The 24,123-nt window shown below is 51.6% G+C and overlaps 1 protein-coding gene across 2 annotated transcripts in view; it reads left to right on the top strand.

Annotated features, from left to right (window-relative positions):
* The window catches only part of SMAD7 (SMAD family member 7), a 28,583-nt gene extending 5,658 nt beyond the window's left edge, over window positions 1–22,925 (top strand). Inside the window, exons 3-4 of one of the 2 annotated variants that reach the window (XM_012642644.1) lie at window positions 2,051–2,122; window positions 20,835–22,925. In XM_012642644.1, the coding sequence (XP_012498098.1) occupies window positions 2,051–2,122; window positions 20,835–21,373 (611 nt within the window). In that variant the 3' untranslated portion in view covers window positions 21,374–22,925. Of the gene's footprint in view, window positions 1–2,047; window positions 2,123–20,834 lie in introns of both variants that reach the window. The other variant, XM_012642643.1, reaches the window with a different exon arrangement.
* The last annotated feature ends 1,198 nt before the right edge of the window (window positions 22,926–24,123 follow it).

The raw sequence follows: 24,123 nt of genomic DNA, 5'->3' as shown, positions 1-24,123 counted from the left end.
CAATGACGCCTCAGTTTACCTGGGTGCATGTCAAACAGGTATACTTTGCTACTTCACAGAGGTGGTAGGGAGGCCTAATTAATGTTTGTAAATCCCTCCTGAGATCAAAGGCACTGCAGAAGGGCGGAGCACCATTTCATAAAAAAACGCTTATTGCCAGTGTGTAGCTGACTTACCTTTGATCTGAGACAGGCTGACACCCTCAATGTGGTCCCAGCTCTGCTCTGAGATGCCAGGCTTTTCCTTTGAAACACACTTTGCCTCTGGGATTCTGCCAGCCAAAGCTGGGGGGAGTGGCCGTGGATAAGTCATCGTGTTTAATGTGGGAGTGTCTTCCGTTTGGGGGGGTGGGTGGAGGAGAGGGTTGGGAAGGCTATCTCTAGAAAACGGTGAAGGCCATCAGAGTAGTTTAGAAAGTGCAGGGTATACACCATTTAACAAGTAACTCCATTTCCTGCCTCCCCCTATTGTTTTCCATTTGATTAAGTGTATCCTGTAAAACTGTATATTCCTGTTAGGAATTATACTTTACCCTGATAAAGTGAGATTACACACACAGTCTTCTCTCTCTTCCCTGCCTGTCGCCTGCCACTCCTCCCCCTCTTGCCCCTCTGTTTATGAGAGATCTGGAATAGTTATTCTTCTAGCCTGGAGAATGTGGGAGAGGAAGGGACCCTGGATTAGAGAAGCTCAGCATTAAAGGGGGCAGACCGCAGAAACCCAGAGATGATTTGGGGCTACTATGTGTAGGCCCCTCAAGAACTCTCACGGGCCACTTGCCTCTGGGCTGCTCTTTGGTTTGGATTCCTCCTTGCCAGCATGGCCAAGTGGTTCCAGTTGGAAGCTGGTAGTGCACACCCTGGGGACATGGTCCTAGTGGCCAGGGACGGGAGGACTGGCACCTGCACCATCCAACCTGGTGTGTTTGCTGCGGAGCTGGGAAGGACCTTTCCTGAGCTGGGCTTTCTACAAGGACCTCAGGAAGTTTGGCATTGGCAGTGGTGCATGAGAAGCTTACAGGGTCTTGTGTACTTGTGTTTCATGGGACTAATTAGTTGTGGTTCATGGACATTATTTTTTGTTTTAATTGCTTGGAGGGCGGTTGTAGAGTCTATTTCTCAGCTGGGATTGTCATTATCCTCATTAACATTGAGGTCACTGCACTGAGCACCTAGGGTGACGGAGACATTGAAGAGAAACTTACAGTCTAGTTAAGGCAGATAGAATCTGAAGGTAAAAGATCAGTAAAGACAGCAAAAGGAAACTCCAAGTACTGGGTGCCAGAAAGATTTTATAGGAACTGAGGCCAGGGAGTCTTGCAGGTCTGGGGTTGCCCGGGAAGGTTTCCAGAGATGGGGGGTTTGGACTAGCCTGGGAGAGGTGGAACATTTCCCCTCCGGCTCAGAGCCTTGCTGAGAATGTTCTCTGTCTTGATCTGGTGGTGGTTACACAGGTGTGTACATGAGTAAAATTCATTGAGTCTACTGGAGATCTTGTATACTTTGCTATACTTAAGTTATTCCTCAATTAGAAAGAAAAAAGAATCCTCCAGCCCAACACCAATCTTGAGAAAGTTCTCAAGAACTAGAGAGTCTGTCTTTAAAAAGATGAGAGGAAGACCCTCGCCTGTGGGCATGGCAGAGAGAGGCCACGGCACCCAAGCAAGGGGCTTTCGCCCTTGATGGGGGAAGACAGAGCCACCAGGGTTGAGAAAGTCCAACCAGAACCTCCTTTGACCTTGGCAACTACCTGGTTTCCTCAATGGGAGACTTGTAATACAAGAGAAATTCCAGCTGGTCTGATTGAGCCTGACTTGCCTAATGATTAACTGGCTGCCCGGAGCCCAGACGGGTGACAAGGTGCTGTGGTCTGTCTTATGATGGGCAGTGAAGCCTGAGCAGACCATTAATAATCAGCATCGCGGCCGCGAGTCAGCCTTTTGGAATGTGTGGTTAGTCTTTCATGCTGTTGAGGATGTGCTTAAAGATGAATCTCAGTGTTTTTATTTGTGTATTTATTTCTTTCTCCCCCCTTTTCCAATCCACAGCAGACTGTCCAGATGCTGTGCCTTCCTCCGCTGAAACAGGGGGAACGAATTATCTGGCCCCTGGGGGGCTTTCAGGTAAGATGCCATCTCTTACTTTCCTGGCAGTTCCAAGATTTCTTGAAATTACTGGGGACTGGAGGAAGGGGGGTGGCCTCCTGCCACCCCAGTTACTCTGGACTTCATTCTCATTTTTATGTGCCTTAAGCTGGGTACATCCATGGTGACACTCTGGTGCCCGTCAGCTCCTCATCCTGTCCTGCAGTCCTTACACCCTCATGATACTGCATCTGTCCCATGGGTGGGAAATGGAAGCCAGCTGGGGACTGGTTTTTTTTTTTTTTTTTTTGAGACAGAGTCTTGCTTTTGTTGCCCAGGCTAGAGTGAGTGCTGTGGCGTCAGCCTGGCTCACAGCGACCTCAAACTCCTGGGCTCAAGCAATCCTTCTGCCTCAGCCTCCCTAGTAGCTGGGACTACAGGCATGTGCCACCATGCCCGGCTAATTCTTTTTTTCTATATATTTTTAGTTGTCCAATTAATTTCTTTCTATTTTTGGTAGAGACAGGGTCTCGCTCTTGCTCAGGCTGGTTTCAAACTCCTGAGCTCAAACAATCCGCCTGCCTCGGCCTCCCAGAGTGCTAGGATTACAGGCGTGAGCCACCGCGCCCGGCTGGGGACTGGTTTTGTGTGTGAAGAGTTATATTTAAGCAGCTCCAGGCTCAGCTTGGTGACTTTGGTGTCGTTCACTTATGCATTTAAGCTCTTTTTTGCTCTTCTCCTTTGTGCATGGGGTGCCTTGAAAGGGGATGGATGCATCTTTAGGGAACTTGTTGGAGACAGATCCCAAACCATAGGATGGGATTGCAGAGTAGGTCTGGAAGGTTCCCAGTCCAGCTTAGTGCAGGATTCTGTAGCGTGTCTCTGGGGTCAGGAGCACTGCAGACAGCGGGTGCTGTGTCTGTTCCCCAGCAGGGCAGGTTTTCCTCAGGGCCCGAGGGCAGGCATGAGGACCTGGAATGCCAGTGCTGGAGGATCTCGGGACTGGCAGAGGTGCGTTGGGTAGCCAGAGCATCATTGTGCCTGAGGACATGAGAAGAGGGTGACACTTAGAGAAACGCATTGGCAATGTATGTGGGACACATTTCATGTTTTTCTAAAGACATCCCATTTCTACCTATTTTTCCCACCCGCCATGTCCACACTAGATTTTTGAAGAACTAGTGGAAGCGAGAGGGAAAGCAAGAGAAAAAAGAAAGAAAAAAGAGAGAAATTCCCGCAGAGTTTTGGGCTTTTGGCAATTCTTGCCTTTGGGACATTGGCATAGGATCACAGTATAGCAGCTCTAGTGGTAGCTGTCATAGTTGTCGTGTACCCTCTTTTGTGGGGTGACCTCTTTGACTAATTGGTCAAGTGCTGCTCAGGTGCAGTTCATTCTGGATGGTTCCTGTGTAGGCTGGCCTCTCCAGGAATTGAGCTTGCTGAGAATGTCTTTAGGGAGACCTTTGTTTGTTTTTATTTCAGTGCAGTATATACTCTGGCTGTTATCTGAGACAGAGGGTATTGTTTACTCAAAGCTTCTAATGAGAATTGAGCAGGAAAAAGAGGACCCAGAGAGAGGAGGGGGCTTCGGGCAGGAGGGTGGGAGTGGAGAGAGAAAAGGCAGCAATGTGTGAACTGTGCATCTTTCTGCTTTCTAAGGCTGGGAGAAGAGAGAAGGTGAAGGAGAGGCAGGGGCCTAAGCAAAATAACACACTCAGGATGTTGTTAGCTGGTTTTATTTTTTAAACCCTGAGTGTGCAGGGAGGAGCCCTGGCCCCTCCAAACCACATGAAATAAGCAAGGGAAGTGGTAGCTTTTGAAAGGGGCTTTTCAGAAGGTTTGTCTTATTGATAACATCTTGTCTGTCTCCTCTGCTGGAGGAAATGACGACACCAGGCTGAGGTACCAGCCTGAGCACCCGGCCCTGCGGTGTGACAGTGCAGCCGTCCCGAGACGGGTGGGTTTTTTCCCCAGAGCTCCTCCAGTCCTAGAAAGAAACTAGGAGTAAAACAATCATTAACCACCTCCCCCCAGGTAATTGCAGCCACTTCGATTATGATTACGGAGGAGACTCTCGGTGTCGCTGGAGGGATGGCGGGGTCTAACAAAACTGCAAAAAGAAAGAACAGGGGGCCTCCACATGAAAGAGCATTTGTTTTGAATTTTAGCTCTTGATTTACTAATTCCCAAGGCTTCAGAGTTTGAGCTCTTTCTTCTTTCCGTCCTGAGTTGGAGTGATGTATTAATAATGTACTATGCAGAGATGTTCTAGAAACTGCCTTTTGGGTTGATGTCACTGGTTTGGGGTGTCTGGAGGGAAGAGAAAACTTAGGGCCGCACTCTTTTGTAATGAGAATCCTTCCAAAAGGTGATTTTATTGGCCCCAATCCAGGGCAGAGGGTTTTGTAAATGGAGAAAGCGCAAACCTCCTTCTTGAGAAGTTGATGGGGCCATGAAGGGTGGCCTGGGTGTGTCTGCCTTGCTAGAGGATGAGGCCATTGGGGGTGCGGTGGCTGCATGAGGCAGAGCCCCCTTGGGGGAAGGGGTTAGCATAGGGTGCTGGTGGGGGGCATGCCTGTTTTGTGGGGTGGGGGAGAGCCAGGCGTCAAGGTGGGGAGCAGTGAAAATGCCCACAAGGGATTTCTCCCTCCTCCCCCTTGAAATCACCTCTCTGAGTCTCTTTCACAGGCCCTGTGTGCTGTTTTCCTTCCTGTCCTGCCCTGGCTGAGAGCGGGCTTAATGAATGGGGCTCAGTTTAGGGTGGGAGGAAGGTCGGCAGCGGGAGCCAGGGCTTGATTCTCTTGGCAAGGGAAGAAGGGAAAGAAAAAACAGCCAAATGTGAAAATGTGGTGGCTTGGAGGTGGGGGTGGGGGTGTGCTCAAAGGCCCGCCCCCTCCTGAAATGCAGAGGTGATTCCAAGGCTGGCCCTTCCCTTTCCTGCACAGAGGAAGGGGCTGCAAGTTGGAATTCCAGCATTGTAGCTTTGTTGGGGGGAGCGGGGGTGGCAACACAACAGACCTGGTCCTTTGGGACTTGCAGTGAAACACACTCCACCCCTGCAAGTTTCCTCGGTCTGGGAAAACGGGACATTTTTAGAAGGCAGTGACTTTGTTCCAGGAGATTGTACTTTCATTTCTGACAGCTGGCTCTCCCAGACAGATGGATTGCTGGGTGCAGGCTTGTGCGTGTGTGTGCGCGGGGGTGTTGTTGCAGACGTACAGATAGACAATCCCATGCGCAGACACCTGAGAGCACGCAGATGCCCACAGGTGGGCTCTGGGATAGGCTGGGGTCCCTCTCATAGGGGTTGGTTGACATCAGGGTAGCCTCTCCAAGACAGTATGAACTTGGGGCGGGAGTGGTGGATTGGTTCTGAATTGTGATTTGGCAGCCTAAGTTCAGCTCTTGGGGTATGGGTGTCTTTTGAAAGGCATGCTGCATCGGAACAGGCCCTCGGTGCTGCTTGGACACAAATGTGTCACGGCTCAGAAAGATCCACCTTGGAGAGGTCCGACGTGGCTGGAGAGCCTATAGGCTCAGCTCCGTGGTGGAAATGGAAAGGATTTTTCTTCCAGGGGCTTTCCCTGTATCATTGGTAATGCAAAGCATGTGTTAGGAGGTGTCATCTTTCCAGCCTCCATCTGGAGTTTTTGGGGGCTTTCAATTCACCTTTCCGCCGTCCCGCTTTGGGTGGGTTGAAGGAGCAGCACCTCCCTTGTGAATTCTAGGCTGTTTGGCTGCAGACCCATCCTCTAGCCTCCTCCTTTATATATTAGTGTCTGGTGCTGGCTGGGCCTCAGCCGTGTGGACCTCCCCAGTTAGGGCAGGGCTTGGAAGCCAGCAACCACTTGCAGTTACTTGAACTTCAAAAGCAGCGCTCCCACGGATTTTGAGGAGGGAGGTGGGAGGTAGTGGAGACAGAAGTGTTCACGTGTCTTGGGAAACTCCATCTCTTGGCTGTGCAAAGTCATGCTTTATTGGAGAGACACGACACCATCCCTCCAACCCTCAAGGGTGGCCAACTCCTTTGCTAAGGTCTTAAGATTCACATGAGTCCGAGGGATGGGAGCGTCCTTGAGTCAGCATCCACTCCAAGAGTATTCCTCTCTCCTCCTCTTTTATCCCTACTGCCATCTGTCTTAGCCTCAGAGGAGAGCCTTCAAAAATACCTATATAATCTGAAAATGCGGCCCTGGCTCATTCCACAATCAACTTGGGCTCAAACCAAGTAGCTTAGGAAAGATTGCTCCATACTGTTTTAAGGAAAGTTATTCAGCTGCACGTGAACAATTATGTATTGTGTGCTTGGAATTGTGATATCGAACTGCGAACCTGGGCCTGGGTGCCTGTTGCTATACTTCTAACGTCTCTTCCCCCGCCTGGGAACAAGCAGTTTATGGTTTCACGAGGTCTCTAATGCCTTTGTGGGGTGGCGGGTAGGGAGGATTGAGCTCACAGCCTCCCTGGCCTTTCATCCAAGCTGTTGTGTGCATGGGCTCTGGGGGGAGTCAGAGGGACAGGCACACCTGACCGTGCCTGTGCTCCTTCCTCCAGGCCACTGTGAGAAAAGACAGTCTGGAACTCAAGGGACACCTCTGCATCTCCTTAAACACCAGCCAGGAGAATGACTCAGGGCTAGGGCGGGCTCACCTGGTGCACATCCACACCCTGGTGAAGACCAGTCCTGGACCGGCCTCTTCTTCAGTGCCCGAGGTCACGCACTCATCCCTGGAGAAGGGCTTACTGATAAAACCTCTTTTGTCTTGGAAAGAATGAGGCAGTTAGGCAGGGGTTAAATACAGGGTGACAGCATTTAAAGTCTCTGGAGCAAATTTGGGCTGCTCTGCCGGCCAGACTAGATGGGCTGCTGCCTCATGCATCCTGTCCCCAGGCAGAACTGGGCCGACCAGTGAGTGGGGAGGGGGCCAGGTGAAGTCCAGGGTCTGGGTGGTGGAGCTTTTGGCTACAGTCTGGCATGTTGATCCCCCCACCCCAACTTGAGCCTTTTCTTAGCAAAGCCTCGCTGTAGCTGGATAGACGGATAGACGTCTAGACCTATGGGAGCTCCATGGCAAGTGCAGAGCAGTGGGGCAGTGAAAAGGGAGGAAAGGCCAAAGGATTCATGATCAAGTTTGGCTTCCTTTGCTTCTTTATTATTGCTGTTACTGTTCCATAATATTGTTCCTTGCAGAGTTACGATGGCCAGACTGGTCTTTGTTCCCTACAGAGTAGGCCCTGAACCTGGAGCAGCACCTTCAAAGCAGGTGCCTTCACCTGGCAGAAGAACAAAAGGTGTAGGGTGCTGGTTCCTACACTTGCTTGTGTATTAGAATCCCTTGGGATTGAGCCTCTTTTCAAATGAGATTTTTGCTTAATAGTAGAAATATTTGAGGGAAAACTATTTTTAACTGCGCACCTTCCTCTGTTTTGCTTTGCTGTTTGAATGGCATTGTAAAAGTGACCTGTGGGACCGGGTTTCCTTTTGGGGTGATGAAAATGTTCTGGAACTAGATAGTGGTGACAGTTGCACAGTTTTGTGAATGTACTCAGTGTCACTGGTGGCACGTTTTATGCCAAGTGTATTTTACCACGACTTTTAAAAAAGTGGCTCGTGGTAGCTGTTAAATACATGGTATGTGGATAACCAATCAAGAACAAGGATTGTGGAGACTAGAACTGGAGAGACTTCTGTTAGGTGCTTGGGACCTGCTGATGCTAGACCCTTGTTTCCCTAGCTGCCCTGAGGTCTCCTGGGGCGTGGGGACACATTGATACCAGGGGAGCTGGGCTGGGAGCCTGTCTCTCTGACATGTTACCTAAACAGGCAGGCACATCTCATTGTTGATCTTTTGACCTTCCCTTTTCCACCTGGGTTGCAGAAGTGAGAGGCAGGTCATTTTCCAAGGCTCACCCTTCTGCCGGGGGACGTGAGTGTGCTTGTTCCCCCCCTCTGCTGTGTCCTCTTGGCCTGCCCAGCCCAGTGGCTGTGAGCCAGTGCGGTGCAAGGGCTAGCCCCCAAAGCCAGGTGATTCCAGACCTTTCCTGGGCCGCTGAAGTCCCTGGTCCGTGGGACATCCGCGCCGAGGTTCTAGGGCTGCAAAGACAGCGAGTGACTGGCCCGGGCACCCTCCCTTTGCGAGAGCCTTGTGAAAGGATACTGTAAGCACAGCCACTGGGAGGTCACCGCTGGCCCTACCATCTCTCGCCTGGTATTGAATGGCTAGCTCTGGGGCTGGCTGCCTGCCTACTGTCACACAGAGGCTTCCTCTCGGGCTATTTTCAGCAGGAAGATATTATTAACTGCTGAGGCACAGTTCTCAATTTAGTGGTTAACACACCAAGAAAGCAACATTCACTTGATCGCAGCCACTCTGCCCAAACACGTTGGCTCCTCTGGGGGACTGGGCTGCCCTCAGCCCCTCTGCTTCTCCCCGTGGGGTCACCTTGGGGATCTGGGCCACTAGCTCAGCGCCTGTGGAAGCTGCCCTTGTAGATCCAATATCTGGTATAGAGAGAACCAGGCTCTTTGTGAAGCCAACTCTTGAAGGTGTAGAAAATGATAGTATTTATATTCTAAGATGGGGCTATTTTGTGGTAGGCATGGGCACTGGCTGGGAAAAGGAACTTTCGATGCAGTTTAGGACAGTTATTTAAAACAGGGTGATAACTTTCACCTTGTACGTTAACAGGAAATATTGGGACAAGACAGGAAATTGCATCATCCCTTTTTTGAGAAGAACTCCAGAAAAAAGTTGTTCGTGAAAGGTAGTGGCCGAGAAACAGCTAGCCCGTTTTTTCTTTTTTTTTTTCTTTTTCTTCATTTCCACTCCCACGAGAACTTTTAGGCCATTTTCTTTAAGAAAGAGGCTGTTTGTGAACTTTATGTTATTTTTATTATTTAAAAAAACATTTTACCAGCAGGGTCACCTTCAGTTGAAATGTTAACTGCAGCCTTATTTCCCAGTTTACTAAAGAATCTTTCATGACTTTTTCAGCTTCCTTCCCCAAATGGTGGGGCCAAGCAGCTCTTGGCTGGAAGCTAATTTTGGTTTGGCTGCGTCCTCCTTAACACTGCGCCCCACCCAGTGTCATTAGCTCAGTTTTAACTTGCAAAAAAAAAAAAAAAAGATTGTATTTTTTTGGTAGGGGGTAGGCAGGAATTACTCATGCCCCTGGCCTTTTCACCCCTGCTGCTGCCCTCCCCTAACACAGGTGCCTGGCGTTTGGCAGCTTGAAACTCACGCTGCCTTTGTTTTCAAGCCACTCTGTCTCCCTCCGCCCCACCAGGAGTTCCTTAATTTTCCCGAGACTGTTTCTAGGGTGCTAGTGAGGAGTGGAGAGGAAACGGGCCACAGAGCTCCCCTGGCACAGCCGCGTCCAGTGACCGTGCTGTGCCTCAGAGGGAGGGGTAACGTGGCCCACCCTTACCCGGAAGCATCTCCCAGAAAGGGGGCTTGCCACAGCCCCTCAGTGGGGTGGAGAAGAAGGGCCGCTCCCCTTTACTCATCTCTGGGTTTCCAAGTCCCCTCTTTGGCGATGTCCATGTTCTAATGACACAGGACACGGGACAGTGCCCCGACCCGTGCTGCCAAGGAGCCATCTTCAGGTGAAGACCAGAAAGAAAGAGACCCATGTGTGGCTGGCGTGCTCTCCACCCCGCCCCCCCAACCTTTTCCCTTAGCGTGCTTTGTTTTGTTTTCATAACACAACAAGGGCCCTGGGGTGTGTAAAAGCATTGTTGAACACTTGGTGAGGGTAACTTGTCCAAACAGAGCAGGACGCCAAAGCAGAATGCTGTGGGCAGGTGGTGTGCCCACAGAGGTTGGCGGGCCGGCGCCTGCCTTGGAAACACCTCTCAGCGGCATCCAGCCCAGGCGCCCAGCCCAGGACAGGGGCTTCTCCCGTCCCACCTCCGTAGGGAGTGCAGAAGAGGGCTTGGAAGGCATGCTCCCCTCTCGGGTGTGAAGCTGGGTGGGCCAGCTGCTTTGGAAGAAGCCAGTGTGTCCCTACAGCTTGTTCATTTAGTACATGCAAGTATTAAACACCTACTATGTGCCAGGCTCTGTGCTGCATGGAGGAGCAGTTCCTGGGCCTTGATGGAATTAAGGTTGGCAGATGGAGTGGAGGGGGTGGGTTTGAACAGGAGTTGCCCCCATCTGGAGGCAGGCAGGGGCAGCTTCTGCAGGACAGAAGGAGCCTGGGCCCTGCGTGGGGAGGTGTTGTGTGACCCAGAGGAGGTACTTTCGCTTTTGTTTTGGTTGTGTGGTCTCTTGGGAGTTGAGATAAAGCAAGGCTTGTGGATAAACAGAGGTCAGTCTCCCAGGTCCTGGTTCCAGCCCCCTGCCCTGCCTTTCCGTGTTGATTGTAAGATAACAGCAGTAAGAACAGATCTGTGGTTATAATCCACCCTGCAGACCCTGGTAGTACCTGGGGGCATAATGCTGAGTAGAAGTGACCAACTCAGGCCGGGCTCCACAGCAAGCGGGTGGGGAAACATCTGGAATGACAGTATCTAATGTCTTGACAGCCAGAGGGGGAGCTGGGGTGTTGTTTAAAGCCCAGGAGTTTGACTTTCCCTTTGTAACCGCCGTGGGCTTGGTTCTCATGAAGACTATCTGGGGGAATGAAACTCTTGCATTTTAATTTTAAATCTGAAGGTCAAGCCCATTTCTGAGCCCCACTGGCCTGCCTGGGGTTCTGAGATGCAATTACCGGGGTGTTTCATTTTTATGCTCATCCTGCCGTGTCTGTTGCCTGGGGGCTAACTGATGGCTCCCAGCCCCGTGGAGTTCACTAATTTAATTACTCTCTTGCTCCTCTGAGGAGCCCCACCAGGAAGAAAAAGGGGCAGGAGAGCTGGTTTTGCTTGGGGTTTGATCCCCGGGGCACAGAGGGAAAAACTGGTCTCAACTCCAATTTCATCCTGCGAAGTTGGGAGTTACTGCCTCTCAGCCAGGAGACGACACAGATAACCAGGACTGTTGGGGGCTCCTGTGCTTGCTCATTTCTGTGTTGCCTTTTTACTTTTTGATCTGGGACTGTCGCTCAATAGGAACAAAATAAGACGCCAAGATGTGACTTGTTGGCAGACTCGCCTGGTGGCTCCCTGGGAGGTTAAGTGGTGGTCCCTGGGGCTTTCCCTGTTGTCCCTTGAGTCCCTCGCTTCCAGTCGCCTAGGCCTAGGGAGGGTTGCCATGCTCAGCCAGCACCGCCCCTCCCTCGCTGATCAGTAACCAAGAGGGAAAAGCAAAAGGTTGAGCTCTCACTGTGGTCTGGGTGCAGAGTACAGCCCCTAAAAGTAGATGGCCCCATCTCCAGCTCAGTGGGGCAAGATGAATGCCTGGTGGGGGGTATTTCCTGGGGAAGAGCCCTGGAGTTTGGGGCCTGCAAAGATTCAATGCTTCCCCACCCCAGGGTTTGCAGGATGCCACATTACACTGGGAGGACGAGCATCCTTCAGTCTTCTGTCCCTGGAGCTGGCCTGTCCCTCGGCCGAGGGTGGGGTCTCAGCCACCAGCTGGTCTCACGGCCTTGCAGGAGCCGCCATTTTTGAATTCTGGGCCTCAGTTTTCTCATCTGTAAAATAAGGGCTTGGACTTGGCTGCCAAGTCCCTTCTGTGATCTGTGATCTTTGGTTCTTGGATTTGAGGGGGTGTGAGAATGGAGGTCCCTATTGTTGAGGTGGTGGGGTATGGGGTAGCCAATGGCCTCTTCCATTCTAAAGTAAAATGATTATAGTTCTTCACATTGCATGGCTTGCAGACTCTTCCAAGAATGAGTGAAAGCTGAGGACTCTTTCCCCAGAAAAATGCCTGTAAATATATATCTCTCCCTCTCTCTCTACCACAATTTGTATACATTTCCAGAGGCCTATAGCCTTGTTGCAGCCCACCTCACCCGTGGAATCCCCAGTTCAGAAACCCTATACTCAGGAGGGCAGGGTTATGGGGGCAGGCAGCAGAACATTAAGAGACTGGAGCTTTCTTTTTCTTTTCTTTTCTTTTCTTTTCTTTTCTTTTCTTTTCGTAAAATAAGCATAACATAAAGTTCACCATATTAATAATTTTTAAGTGTACAGTTCTGTGGCATTAAGCACCTTCATACTGTTGTGCTATTATCACACCATCCCTCTCCAGAACTTTTTCTTCTTGCCAAACTGAAATTCTGCCCCATTAAACACTAACTTCTCCCCTCCCCCTCCCCTGGCCACCACTGTTCTACTTTCTGCCTATAAATTTGGCTACTCTAAGTACTTTATGCAAGTGGACTCGTACAGTATTTGCCCTTTTGTGACTGCCTTATTTCACTTCGCAGAATGGCCTCAAGGTTCATTATGTTGTAGCAGGTGTCAGAATTTCCTTCCTTTTTCAGGCTGAATAATATTCCATTCTCTGGATATTCCACATTTTGTTGATTCATTCGTCACTCCATGCACATTTGGTTTGCTGCTGCATTTTTGGCTATTGTGATTAATGCTGCTGTGAACATGGATGTACAAATTATCTCTTGGGAGTCTTTGCTTTCAGTTCTTCAGGGTATATACCCAGAAGTGGAATTGCTAGATCAGATGGTAATTTTGTGTTTAATTTTTTGAGGCACTACCAACAGCAGGGCCTTCTGGACTTGTGTGTCTGCACAGACTGATCACATGGGCAGGGGAGCCCTACCCACTTCAAGTGGGCTTGTGTGAGTCCTGGGGTAGGGGGAGTGAGAGAAGGGTGGGAGGGGGACAGAGTCTGTCCCTGTGCCATGGGGGTCGCACCCGGGTGGAGCTCCCAGATTGGAGCCCATGTCTATGCAAGGCCTGGAATACTCTGAAATGTGGGGCATATAGTGCAGAACAGCTGGCCATATGTGTTGGACTCCAGGACCTTGTGACCACAGCCCTGCGGAGGGGTGGGGGAGGAGAAGCGGCAGAGGGAGGGCGGGCTCAGGTCTAGGAGGTCCTGGGTGCTTTGGGGGTGAAAGGGCTGGGATGGCTGAACAGTGAGTGTGTGTCCAAGCGGGAGAGATTAGATTACAGAGGCAGACAGAAGTAATGATTAACTTTTCCAGTCTGCACACTGTCTCCAGGCTGGCGTACTGTTGTTTTTCCCTGTAAGTACAGTGCGGCCCTGGCCTGGCCAGGCCCTGGTGTTGGGTTGTAAAGCAAGAGATGGAATGAGGGCTGGGAGTGCACAGGGAGGGGAGCCAGGGAGGGAGCTCACTGCAGAAGAGGGAGGCTTTTCCATCAGATCCCGCGTTGGAATTTATTGGCCAGAATGCAGTAAATGTTCAAAATGCCATCTCATCCAACAGTTTTCATAATTGTTATGGAACAAGGGGAGCTGGGGGAGGGGAGGCATGAAAAGGACTTTTGTTTCTCACTGTATTTTTCCACGTCTTCGGACAGTTTTCCTGCCCTCTAGAAAAACTGGAGTTGAGTTGGACCTGCAGGGGATGGGGTGGGGCCAGGCCGGCCTGCCTTTGGGTCCTGTAATACCTTTCAGGGATTGGGGGTCCTTATAGCCTGGGGCTTTATTAAAATGAGGCCCACAGCAAAAGCAGCTCAATTTCTTGCACACATAGAGCCCCTAGACCTGGAAAACCAGGCAAAACCATCCTGTACTTCTGAGGTTTTTGTCCTTTTGGAAAATTGGCTTATGGTGCATCTGTTTGTATTAAGATTTTTATCAAGCTTTAATATGTAGCCAACATACTTACAAATGGTCAATAAAAAGAAGAAAAAGAGGGACCTTTTGGTGGTTTATGAGAAGGTTCTTTTGTTGGAGTTTATGTGTATGTGTGTGTGTGTGTGTGTGAGAGAGAGAGAGAGAGAGAGAAAATCAGTGTTTGGTGCTGGCTCCCCAGTTGGGAATCCAGATATGGAATTTGGGGATCTCCAGCCTTTCAAGTCAGCAGGCGGGTAGGTGGGTGAGGTTAGAATTTAGACTTTGGTGTCCCTCTTGGATACGGATGGATTTTTCTGTTGCCCGGTTGTCCCACCTCTTCCCGTGTCTCCCTGGGGGGTGGCCAGGGTCATTCCTAGAGAGAAGGCAGGTGAGCAGATAATACTGGGCAGGTCTGGGTGCGCTGTGTGTGCAAGTATGTGAACCCCTTTTCAGAAGAGGGCTGCTGAGTTGGTTGGGGGGTAACGTTGGGAACTTGGTTGGTGCATCGTGGAGGGGAAGAGCCTGGAAATTAAACCTGAGAAATAATTAGGCTGGATGAACACTAAACAACAGGCAGAGAGGCCCATTTACTGTAAATATTATGAATGGAGTTGGCTGAGTTGGGAGTCCCCACCCTTCCTCTGGGCAGAGCTGGCCTCCTCAGAGGGCAGTGCCTGCAGGCAGCCGGGTACATGCTATAATTTGCATGGCTGAGCGCTGGGGCACAGGAAGCCGCGTCAGCCCGGCTGGCGAGACAGACAGGAGCTTTTGATTTGTGTAGCTTCCCCCCCAACAACCCCCGCCACCCCATGCTACCCTCAATTACATTCTCTGATGGCTCTTAGATACTGATACTGCTCTTAGAGGGACCCCCGGGCTGGGGGCTTTAGACTTGGATGTTTGGGGGGCTTTGGGAGGTGGGGTGGACCAGCTTGGGGAGCAGGGGAGTACATTTTAGCTCTGGCAATTGACTATTCTTCATAGTTTGTCTGTAAGGACAGGCACTTGGGCAGTGTTCTAGACCAGCAGGATCTGCCAGCTGTGTAAGCTTGGGGGTTTGTGGGAGGGCGGTCGTGGGGAGAAAGTTGAGTGCACGATAAAGTATGATGGTGATGAGACCCTCTTAGGGACTCATCCTCTTCCTGATAGTGATAAATGACAAGACAGAAAGATTGTAACTCTGAAATTAAAAAAAGAACAAGTTGGTTTGGGGCTGGACAGAGCAAAACCTGACTCAAGCCTCCTTTCCCTTTTGATTTTGTTTTGTTTTGTTTTATTGTTGGAAATTAAATGCAAAAATGTGCCCTGATCCTCAAAGTGGTTTTCTTACTCTCTGGAAGGTAGTAAAAATAAATGGAACCAGCGTTGTTTAATACTGATCGGGCACATTGGCGAACCACAGAGTGCAGCCAGAGACCAGCAGGCCCGGAAGGAGGCCCGTGGGGCCGTTTTCCCTCAGCCCCTTCACGTTATTTATGGACAGGGCAAACTGAGACTTCGAGAAGGGGAACCATTTGGCCAAGATCACAGAACAACTTGCTGGCGAAGATACCGTTTCACTCCTCACTTCTTGCTGCGAGGGAGCTAGGACCTGTCCTCAGCTCTGAGGACGGGACAGCATTTCCAGAGTGTGTTCAGAAGGCCACAGGGTTTTCCCTTGAGCGTTTAGAGAGGGCCACCGGGGACAGGTGGCTTTAGAGGCTGGGGATGGCTCTAACTCACACCAGGCAGTTTTCTGGGCTTGAATCGTAGCTCTGCCCTTGGGCAAGTGACTTGCTCCTCATTCTCCCCCTCTTTAAGATAGAGTATAATAGTACGCAACCTCAGAGGATTGGCATGAGCCACTTAGAACAGGGCCTGTGTATAATAAATGCTTATTAAGTGTAGACATTGACCCCAAACTGTTCTCCTATGGGGGTGGAGGGTGGAGGCCAAGGGGAAGATTGGTGGGCATTTTCTGAGCAATTGGAGAAGCCAGGAGTGGACTTAAGAGATGAGAGCAGTATGTGTGCAGCACTCTCCCTGAGCTGGCCCCCAGCCTCGATTACTTCAGCATCAAACCGTCACAGCAACCTTAAGAGGCTGGCACTGGGACACCCTGATTTGGGGATGAGCTGACATCACCCACTAATATGACATGGGAGTGGGGTGTCTGGCTCCATAGCTGGTCAGCTCACCTCTGAGCTGGACATGGCTGGAATCCCCTAAGAGGCTGGGCCCAGGGACCTGAGAGAGCACCCTGGCCTTTGAAGGAGACCCTGGGGCACCCCCTGCACCACCCTCCCCCCCCCCGCCCCTGTCCATCCACCTCATCTCAATGGAGATGTTGCAAAGCTTGGAAAAAAAGTCCAACTTTCTCAGTTCAACCAGAATGCGTTCTCTGATCCATGGGGGGAAGGAGCGTGGGCTGGTGGGGCATGGACCACTCTAAACCCCAGAGCTGTCTGTACTTCCTTGAGAACCTGGGGGCACCCTGGGGTACTATTTCTGGGTTCTGGGTGAGGTTGTAAGCGTGGCGGACCAGAGGCAACCCTGGAAACCAAAGTGAGCCCAAACACCGCAGCAAGTGTTACCTGTTGGCTTTATTTTTTTTGGTATTTGCCTCTTGACATCAGGAGACCGATGAGGGTCCTCATTGATTGTCATAGTTTGGGTGAAAGCAGAGGGGACGAATTGGCACTGGGCTCCCTTATCTCAGTCCTTGTCCCTGAAGTGGCCGATCGATCTCAGAACAGGGTGGGGAGCAGGGGACGGGTGCTGTTAACCTTTGAGATGTCTGATGCAGAGGGAAGGACGGGATGAAGCAACCGTCAGTGGCGCCTGGGTCCCGAGGAGGGAGGACCCTGGACCTGCCACGGGCGGGTGCGGCGTGGTGATGTTTGCGTTCCGGGCTTGCCGGGTGCAGGCCTTCTGTGTCCACATTTCTGCCCTGCGTTTGGCCCTGACCGGCGTGGAGAGCCGGTGGGAGGCAGGCTCCCTTCCTGCTGACCTCTCCTTCCTCAGCCTTCTGCTCTGCCGGACCACCGGCAGGGGACTCGCAGGCCAGTGGCCCCACTGGCCTTTGCCAGAGACGTGTCCCTTTCTAATCCCAGTGCCTGCCAGGGATGAGAGTGGGCTGAGACCCTCCTCCCCCATCTTTCACTCCAGCCCCTGGTGCCCTGACAGTCGGGCACATTCAGTGGACGCAGCTGCTGTGGGTCTGTCTGTACTGGCTTCGTTTCCCAAACTTGTCCCCGTCCTGAAAGGTTCCGGTCTTGGGGACCCCCTCCCCACCAGCACGTCCTCTGTGTGTGTGGACACGTGCATGCCCGTCTTCTCAGCATCCCGTGGCTGTTTCAGCTTCGCAAGCTGGAGATGGGAAACGGTACCACTGAGGCAGTGAACTTGCCCTTTCCTCCCTCCACCCATTTTTCTCCTTCCTCACCCCCTTCCACCTTCAAATGAAAAGTTTAAAAAGGGGGAAATTCCTTGCTAACCTAAAATGTGGCCTTCAGGTCTGGTCACGCTGTGCCATTGAGACCCGGGGTGTGAGATTCATTCATGAGCCTCTGGTCTCCTAGAAGGGTCTGTTCATTCATGCCCAGGGTAATTAAATAACTCTTTGTAGGAGGCAGGGAGCTCCTTGCTAAGTGGTCTTCCCCAGAGCAAGTGCAAACACAGGCTGAAATCGTCTCCCTCCTCAACACCCTTCCCCCTTCCCTTTAAAGGGAAGATTTTATGCTGTAAGGGAAATGGGGAAGGGGAGGGGGAAAAAACACCTTAAAGGAATTTTAGGCAGATTCAGCATTTTTCTGGTATTGCTCCAAAAATTCCCTACACTGTAATAAAAAGAAAAAATTGTGAGCAGACATCTGATTAGTGAGCTTTTTACAGCACAGCTTTTCTTTTGGATGCTTTAAAATGAACACATACAGTTTTAAAACGAGCCCCTGTACAGTTTTCTGGGGCGGGGGAGAAGTCGAAAGTACTGTAAAAGGTTATAAAGCCTTGCGGGGAATTAATAGGGGACTGAGAGTTTTGCCTTTGGAGGTCAAGTGTCAGCGGCAGTGGTAAGAAGCCAACATGGCCAGAGTCGGGCTCCCCAGACGCCTCCTCGGTCCTTGCAGTGACCGGGACTTCTAAGCCCCTCACCACGTGCCTGGGAAGCCCCCAGAGCAAAGCGTCCACACAGCCCTTTGTGGGGAGACCTGTGGGCTGTGGGCCCGGTTCAGGGAACCGTGTTTCTCTGAAGATGATGCTGAATGTTTCCCAGAAATGAGCCCAGATGGCGGGGAATTGAGGTCAAAGTGGGGAATCTCTGTACGGGCAATGTGGGACGTTATGCTGGGTCCCCGAAGGTGTGACGTAAACACTAGGGTGTGTGTGACAGGGGCCTTCACCGCTGCTGCACGGGTTTTCTGGAGAGCATGTTTTCGTGCTCGGAAATCATTCAGGCAGGAGTGAGGGGAGTGGAGCTGCCCTGTTGGGGGGCGCTGGGGGGACAGGGGCCAGAGGAGCAGGCAGGGATCTTCCTAAGTGTACTTTAAGGGGCCCTGTTCACACACAGGGACATCCACACACTGTGGCTTTTCCAGGGGGTGCCTGGCAGCAAATTGCTGGGAGACCTGCGGGCTGCACAGATGAAAGAGAAACCTGCCTTGCGCTCCCCCTCCCCTCAGGCCCGGCCCCCACCCAGCTTCCTCTGTCCCCAGGGGCCTTCCTGGCAGGCAAGGCCCCCATGCCTGGCCAGGCCTGGCACGGAGGTGGGGGCAACTCGATCCCAGTCCCCGACCCCACCCGCACCCTCTCCTCCTCCCTGCACGCGGGTGCCAGGTTTCAGAGGGGCCGGGCCGCATGAAACAAAAGTATTGTGAGGCTCTGCCCAGGGTCTCCTGAGCCTCCGTCCCTCCCTCCCAGCGATTCTCCCTTTCCAGGCCAGGTTTGCTGTCCCGAGTTGAAAGCTTCTTGTATTTCAAAACACCCTCCTCACCCCAAAAGGGCAGATGCCTTGTGCCTCCGGAAGAGGGCTTTCCCCTTCCCAGCAAACTTGCACACTAGCGCGTCCTTCCTCCTGCGGATGTCGCTGGCTTTGGTGTGTAGCCTTCGGAGCTGAACTCCATGGCAGGAAAGTTCAAAGATTGCCAGCGCTCACGAGTTTATTAGCAGTTGATGGATACTTTGCAGAAACAAGTTAATGCCTGATGAGTCACCTTCTGCTTGGAGTCCTCATCCCTCTCTTGTTTTCCATATGTTCCGGTGTGTGTGCACAAACACACACTCACACAGCACACGCGTATGCACGTACTGATACCATGGACACAGCCGGACTTTATAGATGTGAGGGGGGCTGGTTTTCTGGTGTTGACTTTCAGTGAGGGAAAGGAATGAGCCCTCAGCTTCCCCATCTTGTGTAGATGTCTGGGCAGGTTTGGGAAGGCCGATCGAGGTGTCTGGAGGGAGCAGCGCTCGGGGTGTGTGTTCGTGGTTGCCTCGGCAGGTCGCAGTGTGTGCATTTGTACAGACTTATGCATGGGCACCTCCATCCAAGGCGGGCTGATGCTTAGAAAAATAAAAGTGAGTGCACTGACTGGCTCCCCGGTCCTGACAGGCCTGTGGGAGGCGGAATGAGTTGGTGTGCTGGGCTGCACTCGTTACCCCACGGGGGCAGCAGGACATTGGGGGCCCCCACCCAGTCCTCAGCTCCCAGGACGGTGCAGCCCATCCTTATCGATGCTCTGAGCCCAGTTGCTCCAAAAACACAAAGGTCAACCCAAAATACTTCTCACACTCACCCCACCTTCATGCCCCCAGCCCCCCCAGAGTGAGAAGCTGGGGCCGCGGGGAGGAAGGAGGAGGCCTCTGGCTGATCTGGGGCTCTTCCCCTCTGCTTTTTGCCCTCTCCTTTCCCCGTTTTTTGTTAACAAATACAAGACTTCCGGTCTCCACCCTGCCGCCACAAACCACAGCGTTCCTGCAGCCTGGCTGGGCTGGGGAGATTTATGGTCCCAGTCTGAGGCCTGCCCACTGGCTCCAGCTTAAGGAGGAGTCGGAATGCCAGCTGCGGGGGCTCCCTTTTCCTCCGTGGGATCCCCCTGTTTAGGAAAATCACCTTGCCAGAGTCACCCCAATGTCCCAGGCTGCCTGCAGGAAGAGCCATGGTGTAGGAAAGTGGGGTGGGGTGTGCAGGGGAGGGGGAGGCCAGGGCTCCAGATGCTTCTGTGGAAGGAGGGGAGAGAGGTGGCACTGCTGGGGTTGGGGGTGCCGGCAGAGAAGGGGAACAGAGCGTCAAGGATGGTCATGTCCATTCTAGACACATAATCTTCTGTCTGGGTTGCAGGGGGCTTTGTTAAGGTAGTCTGGACTAATACCGATCTGTGTGTTGGGATTTGGCATTTGGACATGAATTCACCCTTTGTGTACAGAGCTGCTGCTGACACACAGAGTTGTTTTTCTATTAGGAAGATAGATGTTTTTGTCCCAAACCACCCTCCTTTTGATTTTTACCACACAGGAGGTCTCTTATTGACCAAGGCACTAATTTGAGAGCTGGATGACAAGCACCCAGGGACCGTCCAGTAGGTGGTCCTAGAGTCTGGACACCTGGGTGTGTCCTTACCCGGTACCTGAACAACAGCTTTCTGGGTCCTGGTTTTCTCGTCAGGATGTCAAGGAGCTGAAAGGGCGGTTCCATGCAGTTGAAAGATCTAGGCCACCGCGGAGGCCTTTTGTAGCCCTAAAACCGAGACCAGCCAAGTTACTAAGGGTCCCCCGGTGCTCTGCAGGGATGGGGCTTCTTTGGCCAGGTGGGCACAGGTGCTGGCATACTGGATTCCTGACAGGATGGAAGGTGCATCTCCTCGGAATCCCATGCTTCAAGAAAGGCAGGGCTCTGCTCTCACTGGGTAAAGATTTCCAGGCCCCCGTAGAAGGACTGTGGAGCCGGCAGCAAGTACAGGACCCATCACCCCCGTCTTGCACTGAGAGATGAGCCTGGTTGTGGGTGTGTGTTTTGGAGTCAGACGCTCTACCGTTGCACCACGAGGTCCTTGGGGGAGGTGTGTTTTGATTCTAGGAATCACCATTCCATCCCCGCCAACCGTGTCCGCCATTGTGTTTTCCAGATTCCCAACTTCTTCTGGAGCCTGGGGATCGGTCACACTGGTGCGTGGTGGCATACTGGGAGGAGAAGACGAGAGTGGGGAGGCTCTACTGTGTCCAGGAGCCCTCCCTGGATATCTTCTATGATCTACCTCAGGGGAATGGCTTTTGCCTTGGACAGCTCAATTCGGACAACAAGAGTCAGCTGGTGCAGAAAGTGCGGAGCAAGATCGGCTGTGGCATCCAGCTGACGCGGGAGGTGGACGGGGTGTGGGTGTACAACCGCAGCAGTTACCCCATCTTCATCAAGTCCGCCACACTGGACAACCCGGACTCCAGGACGCTGTTGGTACACAAGGTGTTCCCCGGTTTCTCCATCAAGGCTTTCGACTACGAGAAGGCGTACAGCCTGCAGCGGCCCAACGACCACGAGTTCATGCAGCAGCCGTGGACTGGCTTCACCGTGCAGATCAGCTTCGTGAAGGGCTGGGGCCAGTGCTACACCCGCCAGTTCATCAGCAGCTGCCCGTGCTGGCTGGAGGTCATCTTCAACAGCCGGTAGCCACGTGGGGAGAGGACAGAGCGTGAGCCGAGCAGGCCACCGTTCAAACTACTTTGCTGCTAATATTTTCCTCCTGAGTGCTTGCTTTTCATGCAAACTCTTTGGTCGTTTTTTTGTTGTTGTTGTTCGTTTTGTTTTTTCTTCTCGTTGTTCTTGTTTGTGTTCCGTTCTGTTTTGTTCTTTGAGAAATAGCTTATGAAATGAATTGGGGTTTTTTTTTTGCCGGGGTGGGGGAGGTAGGCGTGGTTGGCAGGACACCCCATAGGAAAAGGAGAAACAGAAAAATCAGAGCAGCACCAAACACAGTGTGTGAATGGGAGCAGTCCCTGAAGTTCTGGGTCATCATTTCACTTGTCAGGAGTGTGTGTGTGAGTGAGTGTGCACGGCTGTGTGTGTGTGCACGCGTGTGCACCAACGACAGATGGGACAAACGATGAACTCTTTGTGTTTCTTACGGATGTCCCCAGCTGAGAGGTTTGTGGTCCCACGCTGTGTCTCTCTTGCCTTTTGGACATGCTCAGTGGGGCAGAGGCAGTACCTGGGCAAGCTGGCGACGGGGGTCCCGGCAGCTGCCAGAAACACGGCTCTGCCCCCAGCCTGGGGAAGCCCTCACCCTGCTGCTCCCCCTCCCAGGACACGGGCCTATCCACAGGCTTCTGAGAAGCAAGCCTGCTAGCAGCTGAACCAGAACCAATTGATCTCATCCTTGTCTTACCCCCCTCCTGCCACCCCCTGCCATCGTAGCGTCTTTCTTTTTTGGCCATCTGCTCCTGGATCTCTCTGAGATGGGCTTCCCGAGGGCTGCCGGGGCAGCCCTGGCACAGTATTGCTCACCCAGAGTCCTTTCAGGTCCTCAGCCTCTCCCCTGCCCCAATTACATCAGGTTTTTCCCGTACTCAGAAAACCAGCTCAGCACTTTCCCCCCTCCCAGCCTGCGTGTTGAGCTCTGCCATCAGACCAGCAGCGGGGGCACCTCTGGGAGGGACATGCTTCGCTGTCCCCTTCCCTCCAAGAAGGATTTGGTCTGTCATAACCCAAGGTACCATCCTAGGCTGACACCTAACTCTTCTTTCATTTCTTCTACAACTCATACACTCGTATGATACTTAGACACTGTTCTTAGCTCAATGAGCATGTTTAGACTTTAACATAAGCTATTTTTCTAACTACAAAGGTTTAAATGAACAAGAGAAGCATTCTCATTGGAAATTTAGCATTGTAGTACTTTGAGAGAGAAAGGACTCCTGAAAAAAAAAACCTGAGATTTATTAAAGAAAAAAAAATGTATTTTATGTTATATATAAATATATTATTACTTGTAAATATAAAGACGTTTTATAAGCATCATTATTTATGTATTGTGCAATGTGTATAAACAAGAAAAATAAAGAAAAGATGCACTTTGCTTTAATATAAATGCAAATAACAAAATGCCAAATTAAAAAAGATAAACACAAGATTGGTGTTTTTTTCTATGGGTGTTATCACCTAGCTGAATGTTTTTCTAAAGGAGTTTATGTTCCATTAAACGATTTTTAAAATGTATTCTTGATTCCATGTTGTCCTCCAGCTCCTTTTCATTCTGTTGTTTGGAGGGGAGTGGGAGGAGTGTTTATCTGAATTCAGTCGAGCTGGATGGAGTCTTCCCAGCCCAGTGCTCAGTTGGGGAGGAGGGGGATGCAGACCACAAAAGGGAGACACACAGTACAGCCCTGGTCTTCAGGCAGCTGCTCTTTGTGAGTCCTGGAAAGACCTGAAGCTACCCAGACATGCCCCTCTTGTTAGGCTGTTACCCTAGGGTGTAGCTGGCCGGTGTCCTGCATTTGCAACGGGGAGCAACCTACAGGAGCCCTGAGGGTGATGTTTCAAAGCTTGTAGAATTGAGAAAAGGGAATTTCATCTAGGGTGATTGGGAAGGAAGTTGGATTAGGGGACAGATGGGAAAATATAGCCCCAAGAACCTGAGTCCATCTGGTTCTTGCTAACTCCTCGATCAATCGGCATTAAATCCTGAACCCATTGCACCTCTCCCGGAAGAAGGTGACCTTGGCAGACTGGATTCCAGGAGAGGATCCCAGGGGGCTGAGGCCCTGGAGGGGTGATGAGAGTGGGGGTTGAGTGTCGTGGTAGTCAGAGGGATGAAGCCACCCCCTGGTCCCTCCCAAGAACTGTACCTGCCATTCTGAGAGCAAATAGACCAGAGAGGTCACAGAGTCCAAGTCCTACTCTGCAGCCTCCTTCCCCGTCTGCTGGAATTCTGCAGTGACAGTTCACTAGTCCCCTTCCCCAGCCCTGCCCAGGTGGCACTTGCTGGCAGTGTGCCTCTTCGGTGCTGTCCCCGCATCATCGACCTGGGGTTTTTGTGCATTGATCTGAACCACATTTTAGATTGAGGGATCTTGCACAAGAAACGGGTCCAACTTGGGCACCAGAGGGCTGTGCAGATGTCTATGTCAGAGGGCTCTTGAATTTTGGGGGTCCTTTTGAAGTGGGGGGGCTAAGATTTTGGATATCACAACCCTGTACCATTTCAGAAAAAACTTTTTAGAGGGCCGGCATAGGACTGCCAACATTTTATTTTGCCAAATGACACACAGCACTACAGGCTACTGGTACCACCATTTCATCAAAGGGAATGATAATACAGCTGTGTAGCAAGAGATATTAATACGTGTTGACTTATGCTCCAGAGCACTAATGCCAAGTGGTCATCTGAGCCAGCTTGTTCCCATGAAGTGATGGGGAGCTCA

Source organism: Propithecus coquereli, unplaced genomic scaffold (genome assembly GCF_000956105.1).
Source record: "Propithecus coquereli isolate 6110/MARCELLA unplaced genomic scaffold, Pcoq_1.0 Scaffold181, whole genome shotgun sequence".
Taxonomy (NCBI): Eukaryota; Metazoa; Chordata; class Mammalia; order Primates; family Indriidae; genus Propithecus; species Propithecus coquereli.
This window is presented reverse-complemented; position numbering and strand designations above follow the sequence as displayed.